Source organism: Schistocerca nitens, chromosome 8, assembly GCF_023898315.1.
Source record: "Schistocerca nitens isolate TAMUIC-IGC-003100 chromosome 8, iqSchNite1.1, whole genome shotgun sequence".
NCBI lineage: Eukaryota > Metazoa > Arthropoda > Insecta > Orthoptera > Acrididae > Schistocerca > Schistocerca nitens.
The window spans coordinates 607008923-607030445 of NC_064621.1; the positions used below are offsets into that span (position 1 = coordinate 607008923).

General features: G+C 37.2%; 1 protein-coding gene across 1 annotated transcript in view; it reads left to right on the plus strand.

Annotated features, from left to right (window-relative positions):
• The window catches only part of LOC126198768 (uncharacterized), a 78987-nt gene that overhangs the window by 19603 nt on the left and 37861 nt on the right, over positions 1-21523 (plus strand). The window contains exon 3 of the mRNA XM_049935327.1: positions 20160-20375. Within this exon, the coding sequence (XP_049791284.1) occupies positions 20160-20375 (216 nt within the window). The remainder of the gene's footprint in view (positions 1-20159; positions 20376-21523) is intronic.

Sequence of the window (21523 nt, forward strand, 5' to 3'; positions counted from 1 at the left end):
TTTTTCACCAGTTGCAGTTGAAATGTTACAACTACTGAATCGTAATTGTCCATCACATTAAATACTGCCATGTCTACTCTGTTTAACAATGTGATACATTTGTCCAGTGTCTGTTTTGAATTTGGCATCTTGAATGCAGACAAGAAGAAAAGTTAAACAAGCAGAAGATCAGCACAAGTCACATGAGCTTAACTTGCCTGCACTTGTGACATCCTGAACCTCAAACTGCTTCTGCTTGTGGCATGGCCACAAGATGGGCATCTTGCAAACAATGGACACAACAACCCCCTTTTCCGATGACTGCTGCCTCCATTACGCACTTAACATCTTCGTGCTTGCTGCAGTTGCTCCTGAAAGTTTTGTGCATTCTTGACTGTCCTGACCTTTATTAGAACTGCCACTCTTAATTAGTCTACACTGACAAGATCTCTGCCATTTTTAAATTTATTTCTAGTAAATAAAAGAGGTGAGAATGTGTGTCATTTCATCTTTTTCGTGGTTGATTTAGCACAGTTTTCATGAGCTGTTTGTCAGTTTCAAATTTTTTTTATTTTATTTTTTTAAATTAATGACAATGTGACAGTAGTGTCTTGCATTACAAAATTACATTTCTTTCTTCACTATATATAAAGTGTCAGCATCCCTGCAGCAGGTATTATAGTACCTATTTTACTTCTGTTGCGGCAACAACTACTGTGTAAACAGTAAGTTACACAACAGAAATAAATTGTTGGAAAGATACATATATCCACAAATATCTTTCCTTTCTTATTGGGAATGAACAAGAGGTAAAAAGAGGGGTAGGGCAGCAGGGAGGTATTAGTTGAGCTTTTAGGCTCACACATGCCAAACAGTGTGTCCATTGATGCTGAAGTTGTGGATGTAATCTCAGTGGCTTGAAAATTTATTCGTAGGCCTGGAGGCATGGTTCACTGACTTTGAGGATATGATTCTGAAGAAATGTATTCAGCTGTAGAGCAACTTGGGAGGCAAATGATTGCTTTAAAGGATTCTGCTAAAAAAGTGTAAGCTATGCATGACAATCTTTTGATCAGTTATAGCTGAGGTCTGTGTTCCATTAACAATGATTAAATTTTTTTAAATTTTGTTCACATAATGCAAATTTTCACAATAACTCTTGAAGACATATCTTCTGTGAGAAAAAATCTTTTAGCAGTGGGTCTCAAAAATATGGTAAACTCAAGTTGAGAAAATAGGTCATGGTGCTGAGCAGCGATACAATGCTACAAAAGGTGCAACAAAATTGCTGTTATAGTGCAGAGCCAAGGCTAGTTATTATACACTATTTGGAATCACACAAATTAGTGTGGTGGTGCTTTTCTTTCTTTTTTTTCCTTTTTTATTTTTTTAATTTTTTTATTAAAAGGTGGGACTCTAACTCTTCATCAAGGTGCTTCTGTTGCATTTTTTTGTGGCATATGTATGCTGTCAATGTAAATGTAAATGATCTGTGCTCCAACAATTTAACACTGGAGAATTCCACTTGGTGATATACAGGTACATCTTTCCTTAGTAATTTACCTACAATTAATTATTCAGCTTTTAGTTTTGTGCATTGCTACTGGAGTCAAATAACATCAAATGGGCAATAGTAGCCTTCCCAGAAGTGCAGTGAAAAATACAAGGCCAAATAGAATTAAAATGAGGCCATGTGTTTTAAGGTGTAGGCTTTATTGTGTGTGTTTGTGTGTGTGTGTGTGTGTGTGTGTGCGTGCGTGCGTGCAAATGTTAAGGGAATATAAAGCAGAACAAAAAAACACGTTTCAAAAATAAAAAAAAGTTTATTTATTCAAAATCATTAGTCAATGCACAAATGGCCTCCCTTTCTGGTGAAAATGCCAAAGACTACTATGAATAGTTACATCAAGTCATTGTTGACAGCAGATGCCATCACATGCTGATTATGTATGATTTTAGTGACCAATAGGACAAAACGTAGAGAACAATTCTTCAGTAGGGAAGTTTGGGTATAATACTAGAATGAAGAGGCCATAAATAATTGGAATAATTATGCTGAGAGAAAAAACTTGTTTGGCCATAATACATTCCTTCAGAAGAAAACAAATATAAAATTGATTATATCTCATAAAACAATAGGAAATTACACAGTGTGTGATTGTTTTAAACCAATTAAGTATTTAAAGTGAGCCACAGTAAAAATAGACATAAAAATTGAAGGAAACAAACCCATCAGATGGGAAATTTAAGTGATAGGATTAAATGAGAAACAAGTTCACCATCTTAGAAATGACAGATGAAAGGTGTATTTGTGTGCCAGGGGTACAGATGCATAATCAGAAGGTGTTGTAGCAGAGCAAAAGAAAAGGAAATCACAAGTGGAACAAAGCAACTTTTTCAGAGGTGGCCAAGTTTTGAGAAAATGAGTGTGTCAAATTGCTGAACTAACAAAAATTATTTGGAAATGTCTTTCAGAGAACGTGAAAAAGACACAAATGAAAATTTGAGAAGAGAAACAATTGAGAGGAATAATAGCATGAAAAAAAGAAAACAGTATTTGTTGGATGGTGTCACACTTAACGGAGGAGAGGAGACTATAAGTGCTTCCCAAAAACTGACAAGGGTTAGTGAAGTGAAAGTGATGCAGGAACACAGAGATGGAAATAATTAAATTCATGTATTAACACTTGGTAAGGTACGGCTAGCCATTAGGAGTACAAAGAAAGGGAAGGTGCCAAGTGATAATAGTGTGTCAATCAAAATTATTAAAGCTGGAGGAAAAGTGATGCAAGAAGAGTAGCAAAATTATTGACATAGTGTCTGCAGAGGAACCCATTCCCAAAACCTGCAGTGCAATGCTGTAATTATACCCATCACAGGACAGGAGATCGACAAGACTTAAAAGAAAGCTGCAGACCTACCTGTAAATGTGAGGTATTCACTGAAATTATCATAAACTGTTTTGTAAGCTCTCATCACCAGTTTTGTAAAGGCCTCGTCGCTACTGCTGTGGCAGCCGAGATGCCATTATTGTTATGGTAGGCCGAGTTTGTGGGTTCGTGAAACAGTTTCTGGTGCAGTACACTGTGAGGAAAATTTATCCCTGCCACTATTACACAGCTATACCCCAGGGTCAGGTAACGTGATAGGAGAAAGAAGGTTCTACAGCACTCCAACAAATCAGTAACGAAGTCACACAAATGAGTTAAAAGGTTTACTTATCTTGGTGACTAGTTGAATAATAGGTTCTGCAACACTGCTTGCAATATAACACAAAACAGCCTTTCAATGGCTAAGTGCAAATAAACGTAGGCAAACTTCACAGTTATAGCAAATGAAATTTACAACAACTGTCTGTTCACTTCTAAGAGCCCTGGATGATGATCTATAACCAAGTGGACAAGAACTGCTCTTCTGTCTTCTGAGTAGACTTCTGTCCGTTGTCATCCAGTCATTGGTGGATTGTACTTGGCCTGCAGTTGACTTCATCCTCAGTGCCGCCTATGGTGCTGGTGGAACTCTCACAAGTGGTGGGTCTCTGGAACTGGCACCAGCTCTCATCTTTGCACCTGTGCTGATGACACAGCAAACTGCACAGAAGAAAATGTAATCAGACTAAGGAATAAGCTGGCTTTAGAAGTGAATGCAGCCTAATGAACCATTTGTAACTCTTGAATGAATATGTAGAACAGAGCAGCAAGTAGGAATCACTTTGTTGGGAAGGGGGGGGGGGGAGAGATTTATATGTTTTGAGAGCACTATTGATTCATTATCAGCCAAACTGGAACTGTCAGCTATTAAGGATCAGAGAACTGATTCATCTTTTGCCAAGCCAGGACAGAGAGAGAGAGAGAGAGATTGAGAACTGAAAGAGTAGTTATTCTAAGAGATTCTCTCAGCACAGGTAGAGGAATCTTTCAGATCTTTGGCCAAGTAACACGAAAAAGGATGCGTGTTAATGGAACATATCTCAACTACCCAAGTTTCACTGGTGCCTCTCTAATGGGGATAAATACAGATAACCATTGTCCCTGTACGCACTTGTTACCCTTGTACATCCATCTTTTCAACCTACTCTTCCTCATTCCCAGTATTATAAGCCAGTGCAATCTTCTTAAATTTACTTTGCCCCAGAACTCACTATATCATGAAACATCCATTTTGTACACCTATAAATTCTCATTATATCTGCCACATTCATTGTTGTTATTGTTGTTAGTTTTATTACTGCTATTATCACTATTAGTGGCAGCAGCTGCAGTACTAAAAATATTGCCAGTATTAACTGTATTAGTTCATATTCAGTATAATTAACTCACTCTGTCACATGTTATTAGTTCATAGTCAGTATAATTTACTCACACTGGCACTTCAGAGACTCAGATCATTTCAATGTTAGTTGTCATACTAAAAATATTATTTATATCTAAAAACAAAGATGGTTGTAATAGAGGGAAACATTCCACGTAGGAATATATAAATATATAAAAACAAAGATGATGTGACTTACCAAACGAAAGCACTGGCATGTCGATAGACACACAAACACAAACATACTCACAAAATTCAAGCTTTCACAACCAATGGTTGCTTTGTCAGGAAAGAGGGAAGGAGAGGGAAAGACGAAAGGATGTGGGTTTTAAGGGAGAGGGTAAGGAGTCATTCCAATCCCGGGAGCGGAAAGACTTACCTTAGGGAGAAAAAAGGACAGGTATACACTCGCGCAGACACACACGTATCCATCCGCACATACACAGACACAAGCAGACATTTGTAAAGGCAAAGAGTTTGGTCAGAGATGTATTGTAGATTACGGTAAAAAGGAGAAGGTGAATACAAAGTGAAACTACATCCTTTCGTCTTTCCCTCTCCTTCCCTCTTTCCTGACGAAGCAACCATTGGTTGCGAAAGCTTGAATTTTGTGTGTCTATCAACATGCCAGTGCTTTCGTTTGGTAAGTCACATCATCTTTGTTTTTAGATATATTTTTCCCTCGTGGAATGTTTCCCTCTGTTATATTCATATCATTAATTTGAACCCAACAATTACGTTTGTTATTGTCACTGTTGCATTTCGAAATCTTTTCTGTCATCTTACTTTCTCGTTCTGTTCTTGCAACTAGTTTCACTTTGTATTCACCTTCTCCTTTTTACCATAATCTACAATACATCTCTGCCCAAACTCTTTGCCTTTACAAATGTCTGCTTGTGTATGTGTGTGTGTGTGTGTGTGTGTGTGTGTGTGTGTGTGTGTACCTGTCCTTTTTTCCCCCTAAGGTAAGTCTTTCCACTCCCGGGATTGGAATGACTCCTTACCCTCTCCCTTAAAACCCACATCCTTTTGTCTTTCCCTATCCTTCCCTCTTTTCTGACAAAGCAACCGTTGGTTGCGAAAGCTTGAATTTTGTGTGTATGTTTGTGTGTCTATCGACATGCCAGTGCTTTCGTTTGGTAAGTCACATCATCTTTGTTTTTAGATATATTATTCCCCCTGTTATATAAAAATATTATTATTATTTAAACAGAAGCACTGTATGTGTGAAACCCTGCTCTAATGTAAGAATGTATGAGAAGGCCTAATGGCCCTAATCTGACCAGGTTAAATAAATAAATTAACTTCCACTAATGCAAGAACTAAGTAGAGAAAATTTGAATATATATCATAAAGTCAATTACATCCAGAGTGAAATAATGAACACTGAGTATATCAGAAAGAAAATAATAAAGTTTTACAATGAAGTCACAGAATTGAATGAAGAGTGTTTGTTTAGGACAGTTGAAGCCATTGGATGTATGGACAGGAAAGAAATACGTGGAAAGTAAAAATCGCCCAGAGTGCTGTTTGTAAACTAAATAGTATTTTCTAAACAACCTCCAAGCTGCCCAACATAGAAAGTTTACAGTAAGTTTGTGTGATCAGTTTTGACTTAGTGCATGGAGACATGGACTTCATTGCAAAAATTGAAGGTGACTCAGCAGGCAATGGAGAAATGAACATTGAGAGTTACTAGGAGATGAACATAGGGAAAGTGAGGACAAGATTAATTATGGCAAACATAGACACATTTAAATTGTCATTCCTGCACTCAATATGCGAAAGGAACAGGAAGAAGCACTAATAATTGGGACAGTGACAAGTACCCTCTGCCATGCACTTCACTGCTTTGCAGAATGTGGACATAGATGTAGGTGCAGAAGACAGAGTATGGATCAGGCGACAGTCTAGAGTGGAAGATGAAACTGCGACTGTAATGGAAATGGTTGGGACATGTAACCAAGTGAATGGGTTGTAGATGGACTGTGGAATTTCTTTGCTAGATTCCAGGAGATGAGAGTATACCAAGACAGAGATCTAATGGAATGCAGATAGTTCAGATCATAAAAAATGCAAGAGTAATGTGGTTATGTATAGAAGACCAAAGACTATGGAAAAGTATGGGGGAGTCTTTCAGCGGTGGAATCATGAGTGTGGTAGTGATGCACACTACTTAAGGCATTTGTTACTGCATTTAGACAGTGTACCCTGCGAAAAAAAGGCACATCCTTATTGCCATTGTCATAGGATTTCCCCCTCCCCTCCCCCCCTCCCCCACCACCACCAAACTTTAGTTAGTCAAATTCATTAGGACCATGTCTGATAAACAGAAAGAGTACAGAAATTAAAAAGCTCTACAGACGGGAAAAGAACTGACTGCTGCTTACTTTCAAATGGCAGCAAGTAATAAAGGCTCAACTATGGACAAACTCCAACTGTTGCCAATGTTGGCAATGTTGTTGTTTTTTTTTTTTTTTTTTTTGTGCGACCTGAAGCACTACAAACTCAGAGGTCTGATATTTGATCTCTGCCTCATCAAAGGTTTTATTTTATTTTATTTTCATCTGCTTACTGCTTCTTTCACCTGCTGGCATTGATTTGTGTAAGTGAAATTTCAGCCACTTCACCATGTCTCAGGATCCCTATTAAAGTGTAGGACCACATATAACTGGCCACGTAAGCCATTTCATAGGATGGTGGAAGGCGATGGCTTGCCACATCCAGTAATACACCGTCTACTAAAGCCTTGTAGTGTTCAAACCAACTTAAGGTTAAAGATGGCTTTACTCTTATAGCATTGAAGAATTCATGACTGATGAGAATATTGAAAGAAAATGTTAGCCATTAACACATGGGCAGTGTATGTATTCTTAGAGATGAATCTATATAAGCTGATATTAAGGGGAACTACAGTCACCAGAGACAGCAAAGGACATGGAAGAGCAGTTGAATGGAATGGACAGTATCTTGGAAGGAGGATATAAGATGAACGTCAACAAAAGCAAAACGAGGAAAATGGAATGTAGTCGAATTAAGTCGGGTGATGCTGAGGGGAGGGAATTAGATTAGGAAATGAGACACTTAAAGTAGTAAATGAGTTTTGCTATTTGGGGAGCAAAATAACTGACGATGGTCGAAGTAGAGAGGATATAAAATGTATACTGGCAATGGCAAGGAAAGCGTTTTTGAAGAAGAGAAATTTGTTAACATCGGGTATAGATTTAAGTGTCAGGAAATCGTTTCTGAAATTATTTGTATGGAGTGTAGCCGTGGATGGAAGTGAAACATGAAAGATAAATAGTTTGGACAACAAGAGAATAGAAGCTTTTGAAATGTGGTGCTACAGAAGAATGCTGAAGATTAGATGGGTAGATCACATAACTAATGAGGAGGTATCGAATAGAATTGGGGAGAAGAGTAGTTTGTGGCACAATTTGACTAGATTTGGAGGGCAGCATGGAGGGTAAAAATCGTAGATGGAGACCAAGAGATAAATACACTAATCAAATTCAGAAGGATGTAGGTTGCAGTAGGTATTGGGAGATGAAGCATCTTGCATAGGATAGCGTAGCATGGAGAGCTGCATCAAACCAGTCTCTGGACTGAAGACCACAACAACAACAGTCACCATTTTCCACGAGTTTATGGAAAGGCTGTAGAAGCATTCATAATTAGGGGAATGGTAGATGCTGCCTGTAGGGGAATTAAATACCTTCAGAAAAAAGTAGTATTTTGTGAAAGAGGAGAGCAAGTAAACGAAGATGAGATAGAAGATACGATACTGCGAGAAGAATTTCTCAAAGCACAGAAAGACTTAAGCTGAAACAGAACCTACTAGAGTAGGCAGCATTCCCTCAGAATGATTGAGATTCTTGTAAGTGTTGGCCATGTCAAAACTGTTTAGCAAAATGTCTTCAGACTTCAAGAACATTGTAATAATACCACTTGCAAAGAAGGCAGATGCTGACAGTTGTGAATGCTCCTGAACTATCTACTTAATAAGACATGATTAGAAAGTACTGATACAAATTACATATAGAAGAATGGAAAAAACTGGTAGAAACAAACCTCATGGGTGAGCAGTTTGGCCTCTGGAGAAAAGTAAGAACATGTGAGGCTACAGTGACCCTATGAGTTCTCTTAGAAGATAAGTTGAAGAAAGATAATCCTTTGTGTATAGCATTTGTAGATTTAGATATTGACTGCAACAAATTCTTTTGAAACTCTGAAGGCATTATTAGGGATGGAATACAGGGTGTGAAAGGTAATTTGCAACTTATATAGAAACTAAACATCATGCTTTTGCTAACTAACATACCTTACAAGGAAAGCAATTGCAACTTTACGTGATGTTGCATGCACCTTAGGTGACAGGGTCATGTACAGCTCTGTTTAAAAGAGAACAGCTTGATAATGTTGTAGGATTGAGCTGCACATCTGCTTTCATAACCAGCAACTAACTTACTGCAAATAATAACCTGTAGCTGCGATCTTGCAGTCAAATAGTCTGTACATTGTATGGAATTCCAAATAAAATCAATTGAATAAAAAATTAAATAAAAGGTAAATGAATAATTAATAAAAAAAGGTTATATTCTTAATGTCTGTTATTGATGTAAATGATACAGGGAATAATGCTGAATAATCTTTATTCAAGAAGGTAATTCTCAAATATATGGAAAGTGGTTCTAAAATATCCATTTATAATACAAACAGAAAATAATCTTAATGAAGGCAGTAAAATTGCATTGAGAGTGTTACGAGAATGGTAGCAAAATCCACAAGCTAAATAGTCATCAAAGATGTGTGAAGAACATAGTCAATTTCGTGATCACAGTACACGAAATATTCGTCAGCTCAAAGTAATTCAGAGTTCAGCATGACGACCTGTACATTAACACATGACGGATAATGAGTAGAAACTCATACGCTCTCTGTTCTCAATTCCATAATGCAAGGAGAAGCATTGAAGCTCTGCAGTGGAACACATTCAGACCTAGCGAGGGTTAGAATCCCTTCTAAAGTTGAAGTATTGTAGTGACCGTTCGCCAGGCAGAATCAGTCGCCCAGAAGACTGAATCACACACTTCTCTGAGGCAGGTCTGCCTCATTCCAGAACTAACGTAAAAGTGTCCACTCTCCCTTGAGTGCACCACTCGAAAAGTGACAGCCTCCACGTGACTCCAGCAGTGTTCTGTCACTATCCAACTCTCATTGGTTGGAGGCCATCCCAGCCAAAAATTATCATTCTTAAGTTCTACAGACATGATTTTGACACAACTTGAGCACCTCCCACAGTAAACTAATATATTACAATAATATTTAAATAAAGAAATATTATTAAGGTTCGGTAACACTTAGACCATTAGGAAATATAAATAAAGGTTTGTTCATAAATAAACAATCTAGCACTCTTGCTTAAGAACACTCACATTAAATGACCACAAAATGTTGTTAGACATTGTTTAAACAATTATTTGTGTCTGCTTGATAGAAGCATTTTTTGGCAATCTTTTCAATAGTGGTGTCAGCTAAAACATAAGATTGACCACTTCTTAAATTACAATGGTTTTCTATTTCTCCTGTAATCATAATTAAATAGCACTATTGGCAAATAGTAACATTTTCCTTACATAACGACACACGTATGACAAGATATGAGGTATTCAGGCTATATTCAGTTGGTGTGTTATTGTGAAGGATATGGGGTTCTGACAAACATTTGCATAATGAAAAGATATAAAACATAATAAATCAATAAATAAAATAGTTACAGATACATACCCTTCAGGGATGATAGCTGCAGTGCAATGTTATGCACTTAGTAGTAGTTCAACCAACAGAATCCAGGGACATAATTCTGACTGGGGAGAAATCACATGTGGGGTTCCCCAAGGCTCAGTCTTAGGTCCACTACCGTTTCTCAAATATGTGAATGATCTACCGTGTAATGTACAACAAGCAGAACTAGTTCTGAAAAAACATAAGATTGACCAAACCATAATTAAATAACGCTGTTTGCAAATAGTAACATATTCTTTAAATAACAACACAAGTATGACAAGATATAAGGTATTCATGTTATATTCAGTTGGTTCGAGTCTTGGTCCACACACAGTTTTAATCTGCCAGGAAGTTTCATATCAGCGCACTCTCCGCTGCAGAGTGAAAATTTCATTCAGGAGAATTAGTTCTTTTCGCAGATGACACCAGTATTGTAAGCACTCCCAGCATATATACGGAAATGGAAGAAATGGTGAACACAGTTCTCAAAAGTATCATTGACTGGTTTTCTGCAAATGGTCTCACCCTGAATTTCACAAAGACACATCATACTCAGTTCTGCACCTCTAGGGGTACTGCACCAGTGATAAGTGTAATACAGGGTGATGAAATAATACATAAGGTGGAAACTTCAAAATTCTTAGGTGTCCATATTGATGAGAATTTGAATTGGAAAAAACACATTTTGGAATTCCTAAACCAACTTAGTTCAGCCACATTTGCACTTAGAATCATAGCAAGTTTTTGGGAGAGAGAAAAATCAATAAGTTGACATATTTTGCTTATTTTCATTCAGTAATGCCCTACGGAATAATGTTCTGGGGTAACTCATCTTTAAGAATGAAGAAAGTCTTTCTCCAAAAACGTGCTGTAAGAATAATATGTGGTGCTCATCTGTGATCATCTTGTAGACATCTGTTTAAGGAGTTGGGCATTCTGACTACTGCTTCACCGGATATTTATTCTCGTGAAGTTTGTTGTAAATAATCCACTACAGTTCAAAAGGAACAATGAGGAACACAATTACAATACTAGAAGAAAAAATGGCATTCATTACTCAACATTAAGGTTGTCTTTAGCACAGAAAGGGGCGCACAACACTGCAACAAAAATTTTTGACCACCTACCCAACTATATAAAATGTCTAACAGACAACAAGGTAAAATATGAAAATAAATTGAAAAAGTTTCTCCTTGACAAGTGCTTCTATTCAGTGGAAGAATTTCTGTGTTTGTAATGAGTAAAAGGTGGTTTGTAAGAATTGCTAACTCAATCTGTATACCTTGATACCTTGTTTTCATTTCGGTGGTGGGGGGAGATTATATGGTGATGTTTAGAGTCTAATTTGCAATATGAATGTAAAATGACTCGTTCCACATCATGACGATTTATCGTGCTAAATTATTCATGGAACATGAAAGTAACTAACTAACATCTGAGATATTGTTTGTTGAAATCCCATGTAGCATTTAAAAGTTGTTAATTTCAAGGTTCATTGTGAAAATATTGTCACTGTAAAATATAAACTTTTGTAGTTTTTAAGTTATTGAAAGTATTGTTGTTTCATTGGCTGCTTCTCATTTTTTGAGATTGCTGATGTGTTCAGATTTGCTCTCTTATTTATTATAGTCTTTCTAAGAGCTGTAAGTAGCCGTATTTTGGACTGTCTTACATGCAGTCAGTTGTGGTACATTGTCTGTTTTTTTTTGCTAAGCGCACAACTGTCGTTCAAATACCCCGCTCTGGGTTTTACGCATTTCAGGACCCACTGGCCACCTGTGTACCTGGGTAGGGCCATACCAGTTGTTTTGTTGGACGGGCTGCGGTGTGCCCTTGGCCAGCTGGTTGGTAGTCAGCCACACAAGCAACATCATCTCCTACCAATTTTAGGTGTCCCGTCTACATACACATAACTTAACAGAAGGAAACAGAGGTTGAGAAGGGAGTGAGACCATGTTGGCGTCTGTTCCCAGTGTCATTCGATTCATAATTCATACATTGAGCAAGTTGTAAAGGATGCCTATGAATAATTTGTAAATGGCATTAAACTTCAGAGAGAAGTAGTAAAAACTTTGAGGTTTGCTGATGATATAGCAATTCTGTCAGAGACAGCAAAGGGCTTAGAATACCAATGGCTAGTTTTTGGAAAAGAGCTTATAAGGTGACCAACAACAAAAGTAAAGCAATGATAATGGAATGCAGTTGAATTAAATGACACAATGCTGGAAGAATTAAATTAGGAAATGAGACATTGAAAGTAGTTTGTAACGGTTCCACCTGCTTTGTTTCTTTGTTTGTTGTACTTTGTATCGACGTTCTGCATTGCTACACTGGCTGAAAAATGGGGTTTGTAATTTGGACATTGACTACAGTAAATAATGTAGCCGACAGAGGCACAGTTCCGTTTCACAGTCTTTTACTTTTGCTGTTCACAGCCCCACAATAATACACAGTGATATGGCCAGTACACTATTGTTTAACCTTCGATAAGCCTCATTAATAGATGGCAAGTGAACCTCCACATACCTCCAATACCTCAAAAATTGCATCTTTTTAACAGTTTCTTCTACTGCAAGAGGTAGGCCAAATTATTTGTTTAAATCATGAAATTAACAATTATGATTACACAAAAAACACTTTTGACAAAACTGTTAATTACTTTGGAATTAATTCAGGGCTGGTTTTGCTAACATGTTTTCAGATAGATCCAAATAGATACTCTTAAGATTACTAGTATTTCGTCTTCCAAATGTTTATGATTAGTGCAGAATTTATATTTGTTTACACATCAACACTAGAATTTAAGTTAAGAAACAATTACTGATTTCACCCTGTAATGAAAGATACTAACTAGGAATAGTCAAAATAAATTAGAAAATCAGTTAATATGTAAAACTAAGCACAAAATTAGATCTGGTGTTATATTCTTTAAAACTGAGGGCCAACCTTCTCTTTAATGGAAATGCAGATAATATTCACGTATGTTAATGGTAATTAGTTAAAATTAAAATATGAATTTTAAGGAGGCAGAAGGCAAAACAAGAGGGGCAGAAAAATTACCCAGCTTGCTTCGTCACATCACCCCCTCATTGGATTGACCAGATAGATTTTGCAAATAGCTAAATGGGCAATTCAATGACCACAAGTGATGCCAGATTTTGGGTATAAAATTTACACACAAAACAAATGACATAAGAAATCTTACGAAAGACTATAGGACATCATTTTTTTTCAAATTTGTACTTATGTGAACAGGCCATTCAAAAATCCCCATACAAAATAATTACATACATATCACAAAATAACTACAGGTTATATTTTTAACAAAATTTATGCATCTTCATCATAAGAGATGTCCTTTTTGGACTAAACAAGGATTACATTTTAAAATACATACCGCTTTGTAAAAGTTCTGTCTTGCTAAACAGAACAAATGCTCATGGGTTGAAAAAAGTTTCAGACTCACTTTCACACTTTTAATCTTTAACACACTTTCTCACCAAGCTGTCCACGCCTTCAACAGGTCCAAGTGGCAGCTAGTTAGGAAATGCACTGCGATCAGGTCCCTTGGAGGTGGTTCTCCTCCGCCACAGTACATGAAAAAATTAGACAAAATATCCTAGTTTAGTACATTTACTTTTACTTCTAACTTAAATCTAAAAAAATATGTTTAATACTAATGGCAAATGATAGTCATTACAGCATAAATAAATACATTACATAGTTCTCGTAATCTCACAGTAATTAGCACTAAATTTGACTATAGTATGAAAGGTGTGGCCTAGAAAAAATTTTAAAATCAAGTACACTTTACACAACAAAACATTACTATAAGTCATAACTGTCTGAAACTGGTTAAACTTGGAAGACTTTTGTTTCTTTCCCATTTGCAAAATACCAAAAACTTTAGATGTGCATTACCTCTAGTAAAAAATCAAGATGTGCTGTTGCATAGATTTACTAATCATTACATTATGAGAAAAGAATAGTCACCATTACATAGCTTAATTACTATCCAAATCAAAATTAAGGGGATGGAAGTTGTACCAAATCATTGCCCCACTTCTCTACTCCACTCCGAGCACTACTCTCATCCAACCAGAACATTAAGTCCTCACAAAATCACATCAAATAGTTGACCTGCCAGAATATTCATATCAGGCTAGCACCACAGTTTTTGTTAATCAGCAAAATTATCGTTCTTCATTTCAGTATTACCACCTCAAGCTCATAATTCCTCAGAAGACAAGTAGAAGTTTTCAGATAACCTATAGGTCCAGTGATGCAGCCTTATACGACTTGTAAATATTGCTCTTTCTGTTAATCTCTCATTACCAGCTGCAGTGTCATGAACTGCACATTATAAACAGTACCTAATGTTGCCTGGTTCACAAATAGATAATCAAGATAGTTGCACCACATTTGTTTGTATACAGTTATCTTTTTCATTAATCGTGTCTGTCAGCAGCATTATTACACTTACATTTTTCTTAGCTTGTTAACTAGTGGATTGCATTCTCAAAAAATGTCCCTACTGCAGGGACAGGCTCCCTAACCATTAAGACCCTAACATTATCCGTTATTTTATTATTTCATTATTGGTTCATTATCTAATAAATAAACACCCGCTCTGCTCATTCACTGCAAAATTGGTTCTACTGAAAAGCACTCTACAGTAACAGATCCTTATGCTAAGGCAAACGTAACTCTCATTACCGATTAGACAAAATTATCACTTAGAAAAGCTGTTATTTCACTGTATTCCATTAATTTGCTTGATAATCTAGCCTGAAGGGCACTATACATACAAACCTTGCTTACTCTTTCCACACACATTACTCCAGGCAACTGTGTTTAAAGTTGTAATTCCTTAATGCTAGAAACGACTGTACCATGACACACTTCTAAGGTAGATAGTTATCTCAATATACTGATTGCACTGAACAACAACATTCTACTATAATTAATATTAAGATCTGGTATTCAAGATGATTTTTACTGCATATTGCCTCTGCTGCTGCACCAATGAGCTGATTATTTTAGATGTTAATTATCCTCCACATATGCTGACACCTTTAGTCTTCCATTTGTTTGACAGAAATTCTTTAATCATGTTACCACTTTATTTTCTTCCATCCTCTTATGATTGCAACACTTATCAATAACACAACGTAATACACCGCCCCCCCCCCCCCCCCCCACACACACACAGATAACACTGGAGAAACTTTTTCTAACATATTTCTGTATCAAAGAATACTACTGTACCAAATTACGTGAAAGTCGAAGGTAGAATGTCTGTGATTCACTTATAAATTACAGATAGGATAGTAGAAGAGTTTGAATGCCTCAATGCCTCAGGAAACATGAAAAATGAGACATGCAACTGGAGTAAGCATTATTGCCACATAATGAATCCAACACAGAATGTTGAACCCCCTACTTGCTAACTGCACACGAAATTAGTCTCAAATACTACATCAATGTTGCGATTTTGAATCATCAACAAATTGCGTCCCAATTCCACAGTTAATATTACCTCTTCTTTCACACTCTTTGACAGCTTACTAGTAGCACCAATAATTTTTATTCCAGAAACATACATCACTACTATACCCTCAGTGTTCTGAATCTATTCAAAAAATGCTTGTGAAATGTCATTCAGATCACTAGGAAATACTTAACATGTTTACCTTGTACACTTGCCGTTATTACTGTTTGACACACTTCCTGTTTACTTACCATGTGATGATCTTATTACAACAGATCCTTTCTTTACTTAATACATTGCCCTAATTATTAATTATAGATTCAGATACTCAATTTTCATCACTACTGTATTCATCATTACTCATTGTTGCTATCATCATTACAACTACAGTCAGGATCAGACACACTTTCACTTAAGCTATGCTGTAGATTTGGTACCTCTTCCACTTTTTTCTCTATTTTAGTCAATTTTGAATCTTCTCATTCATTTACTTTTCCCAGTTTTTCCTCTACCTCTACTGCACACTTGGTTTCTACCTCCGTTTCTAAATCTTTTCTAATGTGATCAATTTGTTTCTCAAGTTTAACTCTATTTTCATTGTTTCTCGAAAACCTCCACCTTCCTACTATTGTCATCACAAAGTTTCTCTCTCTCTCTCTCTCTCTCTCTCTCTCTCTCTCTCTCTCTCTCTCTCTCTTCTACACATTTACTACTTGATGTTAATTTTTCATCAGTGTTATGTACTACTCTCTTTATACTATTTTCCACCCTCCTAATGCCTTCTCTCAAACTATTTATGTCTTCATAATATACCTTAACATCACTTCCACTTCTCCATATGTCATAAACTTTGGCCCTTGCTGACTTTTGCTTCTAGATTCCTCCTCCTTAACCTTAACAGCTTCTAGATTCCTCCTCCTTAACCTTAACAATCTCACCCACTTCAGTACTGTTTTTGTCCATTTCGCTCTTTACAATAGGACATTCATCCCCATCCATGAAAGTTACATTCATGTCTGACTTATAATCGGCTACAGAATCAGTCATACTTAGGTGTTTCGGTTCACTTAAAAACTTAACCTCTATAGCTTTGTCCTCAGTCACACTGACTTGTTCGTTAAGGCCACTCATTATTTATCTCTTAATATAACATAGCTTTTACAATGAATTACCTTGTTCTCATTCACTCTTCTTCTGCTGCTCTGATGCTGCTGCTTTTGTGGTTGTCAACTTGGTCCATCGTCTGCATGCCTGTGACAAGTTGTAATTCTCTTGGGAAGGTGTCTTGTTTACCTCTGGTCAGCTGTGTCCACCTGCGTGCTGATTGGCTGCTCCTGTACTCAGTGGCTGCTTCCATAGAACCCACTCACTGACTGACTGCTGCACCTTCTTCACTATGAAACCCCAGCGCTGATTGGCTGTATCATCTCTTCCATTTAAAACCACTCGAGTTCACACTTCACTGTCAAGTTTTCGTGAGTTCTAGTTTATTGTGCCCACATACAATATTCCTCACCCACAAGGGCACTACATGTAGTGGTTTCACCTGCTTTGTTTCTGCGTTTGTTATCCTCGGTGTCGACGTGCTGCGTTGTTGCACTGGCTGAAAAATGGGGTTTCTAATTTGGACACTGACTATGGTAAATAATGTAGCCGACAGATGCACAGTTACCTTTCACAGTATTTTACTTTTGCTGTTCACAACCCCCCAATAATACACAGTGATATGGCCACTGCACTATTGTTTAACCTTCGATAAGGCTCATGAATAGGTTGCAAGCGAACCTCCACATACCCGCTACAATAGTTAACTGTTGAACATCTATGAGCAGTAAAAACATAACTACATAATTCACAGTTCTTAAAGAATAAACAGGTACATGTGGAAACACACAGTCACTGTTTTTATCCACAGCCTATTGGAGTAACACTTAGTTTACTGTTGTTCTAACCATTACAAGGTCCTCGTCAGAAACTCGGCCGTGGACTGACTGTCTCGTGACCAAAAATTGTGCCCTTATATATATTATCACAATAATAGGTATTGAAACTGCACATTGCTCAAAGTTTAATTTACAGAAATTACAATTAAAACTTAACTCATTAAATTAACTGGATACATCGAAAATTGCTTCTTTTTAACAGTTTCTTCTACTGCAAGAGTTAGCCAAATTATTTGTTTAAATCATGAAATTAACAAATATCATTATGCAAACAATACCTGTGACAAATTAATTCAGGGCTGATTTTACTAAAATGTTTTTGAATAGAGCCAAATAGATACTTTAAGATTATTAGTATTTCATCTTCCAAATGTGTATAATTAGTACAGAATTTATGTTTGTTTATACATCAACAGTAGACTCTAAGTCACAAAACAATTACTGATTTCATCCTGTAATGAAAGATACTAACTAGGAATAGTCAAAATAAATTAGAATATCAATTACATACATAAAACTGAGCACAAAAATAGATCCAGTGCTATATTCTTCAAAACTGAGGGCCAACCTTTCTCTTTTATGGAAATGCAGATCATATTCACGTATGTTAATGGTGATTAATTAAAATTTAAAAAAAAAATGAATTTTAAGGAGGCAGATGGCAAAATGAGGGACAGAAAAAGTATCCCAGCTTGCTTCGTCAGTCGTTGAGTTTTGCTGTTTGGGCAGAAGAAAACTGGAATGACTAAAGTAGGGAGTACATAAGATGCAGACTAGCAGTAGCAAAAATGTTTTTGAAAAGAGAAATATGATAACATTGAAGATAAATTTAAATGTTTGGGAATGTAGCATTGTACATGAGTGAAATGTGGACAATAAACATTTAGACAAGAAGAGAATAAAAGCTTTTGAAATGTAGTATTACGGTAGAATGCTAAAGATTAGATGGGTAAGTCAGGTAACTAATGAGGAAGTACTGAATCAAACTGTGGAAGAAAAGAAATTTATGGCACAGTTTGATTAAAAGAAAGGATTGGTTGACAGGACACATCCTGAGGCCTCAAGGAATAGTCTCTTTGGTAACGGATGGAAGTGTGATCGGGTAAAAACTGGAGCGGCAGACTGAGGCGTGAATACACCATATGAACAAAATGTTCTGAGACTGATTTTATTCCTGGCATGTAAGCAATGCCAGTGCAGTAACTACACTGCCAACATGAACTAACAACTGTAAACAATAGACATGCGTTTGACCAGACAGCTGTGAGCAGGCAGTGTTTAGTACTGAACGTGCAGACTTAGTGTGTGAACATTTATCGTGTCACAAATCAAAGTGGAACATCATCTCTAAATCAAGTGTTAATGACATTCTCCAGAAAGTTTTGCAGAAGAGAAAAGTGTACATGTGTTTGTCCTGCGAAGCTTGACTCCCAGACAATAATGACAATGCTTGGGCAGATGACACAACCTGATTGAAATGCAAAACACAGACAATTCATTCCTGGGAAAAATCGTCACATGTGATCAAATCTTACGTTATCAATAGAAGCCTACCACAAAATGCCAAAATGCAGAAATTGATTGTGAAACTGGCGTTCAAGCTACTGTGACGTGTGAGTTGAACAACTTGCTGCCAAAGTAGTTTTATGACAGTTTCAACGGTTGTGTGAATGGTCTGTGCATTGTACTCAAATGAGGGGAGGCTATGTAGAACACCTGAAGCATTGAAACCACCACCATAACTATTCGCTATTTTCTGTCAATCTAGTCTCAAAACTTTTTGAAATTGTGAGATACTGCAAGAAGGTACATATGAATGTAGATTGCAGTAGAGATAAAGAGGCTTGCACAGTATAGACTAGCATGGAGAGCTGCATCAAATGGTCTTCAGACTGAACACCACAACATCAACAAGCTACCAAAAACATGTTTATCTTACATTATCTGTGTCACGCTGCACCAATGCAAGCTCATCTAGTATATATTACGAAAATTATAGGTTGCAAAGTATAGAGTGCTACTCACCACATTGCTGAGAGTCACAGACAAGCACAACAAAAAGACTGCTAGACAAGTAAGCTTTTGGCCAAAAGGCCTTTACCTGAGTTAGACAACATACACAAACACATTTACACAAATGCAACTCACACGGGTGACCACTGTCTCTGTCATTATTCCATCCTGGACTTTCCATTGTCTGATTCATCTGGTATATGGTAATATAAACAAAACACCTCTGATAAGTCACTGACGTCTTGATCTCACCATTATATACGATGTATCTATGATGGTAAAAATCACTTAATCAAGATGTATGAGTCTAGCACAAGTGAAATGGGAGTGAGTCTTTACTTTTACTCATTCTCTATGTTTCAATCATTTTAGCCACTACTTTTTGATATCTCCGTATTGTTTTAGTCCCTTTGTGTGTTTTCTGAGTCCCAAAATGAGAACTATCATATTCAGAAAACTACTTATTCAGAACTTTCATGTTTACCGCTTATTATCTATCACAAGGGCTCTCAGTGTAATAATAGCATTTGTTGTGTTGGTATTACGACTTCAACTTTATGTCACACGAATCATTTCTGTTAGCAATTTTTGCTCGTCAGTCAAACATCACACAATAAAGAAAACTTTTCTTTCAGGCAATTCTGAAAACCAACAAATGGCGTAAGGAGTACGGTGTCGAATTGTTAAACGAAAAAAATCCAATTATCCAGAAGCATGTGGAAGGGAAGAAAGCAAGAGTGCTGCGTCACAGAGATGTCAGTGGGAGGCCGATTATTTATATTCCAGCAAAAAACCACAATGTTAATGACAGGGACATTGAAGAGCTGACAAAGTTTATTGTTTTCTGCCTGGTAAGTTGCATGCTGTTAAAGTTAGCCATTTGATTAATGTATCGTTTGTACACTTGCTGATGTCACTGCACACTTGTTGATGTCACCATTTCACTTCTTTGCATCAGTGCATCACAGAAAACTTGATCCCAACTGCAGGTAAATTGCATGTCTCATGTATCTGTAACAGTAGAGATATGGTATAGCTATTCTTTAGAGGTAAAGGGTTATGAGGTGCAGTGGAGAAACACTGATTACCCTCAGGAGCAGCTTTGTTAAAATGCTGCCTCTCCGTCTGGCCTTGGAGTCTGTTCAGTAAGTACTGAGTGATTGAGAGGAGATTAATGTGCCACCTTCAGCTGCCTTTTGCCCTAGCAAAAAATTACAAAGTCAGATAGAAAGTGACCGAGTGAGGTGGCGCAGTGGTTAGCACACTGGACTCGCATTCGGAAGGACGACGGTTCAATCCCGTGTCCGGCCATCCTGATTTAGGTTTTCCATGATTTCCCTAAATCGCTCCAGGCAAATGCCGGGATGGTTCCTCTGAAAGGGCACGGCCGGCTTCCTTCGCCATCCTTCCCTAATCCGATGAGACCGATGACCACGCTGTATGGTCTCCTTCCCCAAACCAACCAACCAACCAACCAAATCAGATAGAAAGTGCTTTCCAGAGGCTGTGTGACAGGGATGTGTGTGTGGGGGGGGGGGGGGGGGGGGGCAGAAAAGGAGAGCAGCAGATTGGGGAAAAAGATGGACCGGTGCACACTGACCCTCACATTCAGAGGTCTCTAAAATTAATTTATTTTAGTACAAGGAGGGACACAGTGTAGAAATATATGTTGGGAGATACTGAATACAGCATATTATACTCCAGTTTGTGAACTTGATCTGTTGCAGTTGTCCCACCCAGTTAATTTTGGACATGACAAACTCAGCTAAAAATAGATGTAGAACTATCATAATGTCTATCAAAGAAACCAAAAGTTTACTCTTGGGCAGTTGTGCTGGCCGGACGTCAGAGACTATACTCCTGTAAAGTGAACCCGATATTTTTGACTTTACGGATTCAACACCTGTACATTAGCAGGATCGTATCTCGGAGCCTAATTATTTAATCCGAGTGAAAACATTTTCATTTAAGAGAGGAGTGATTATTACAGCTCATTGTG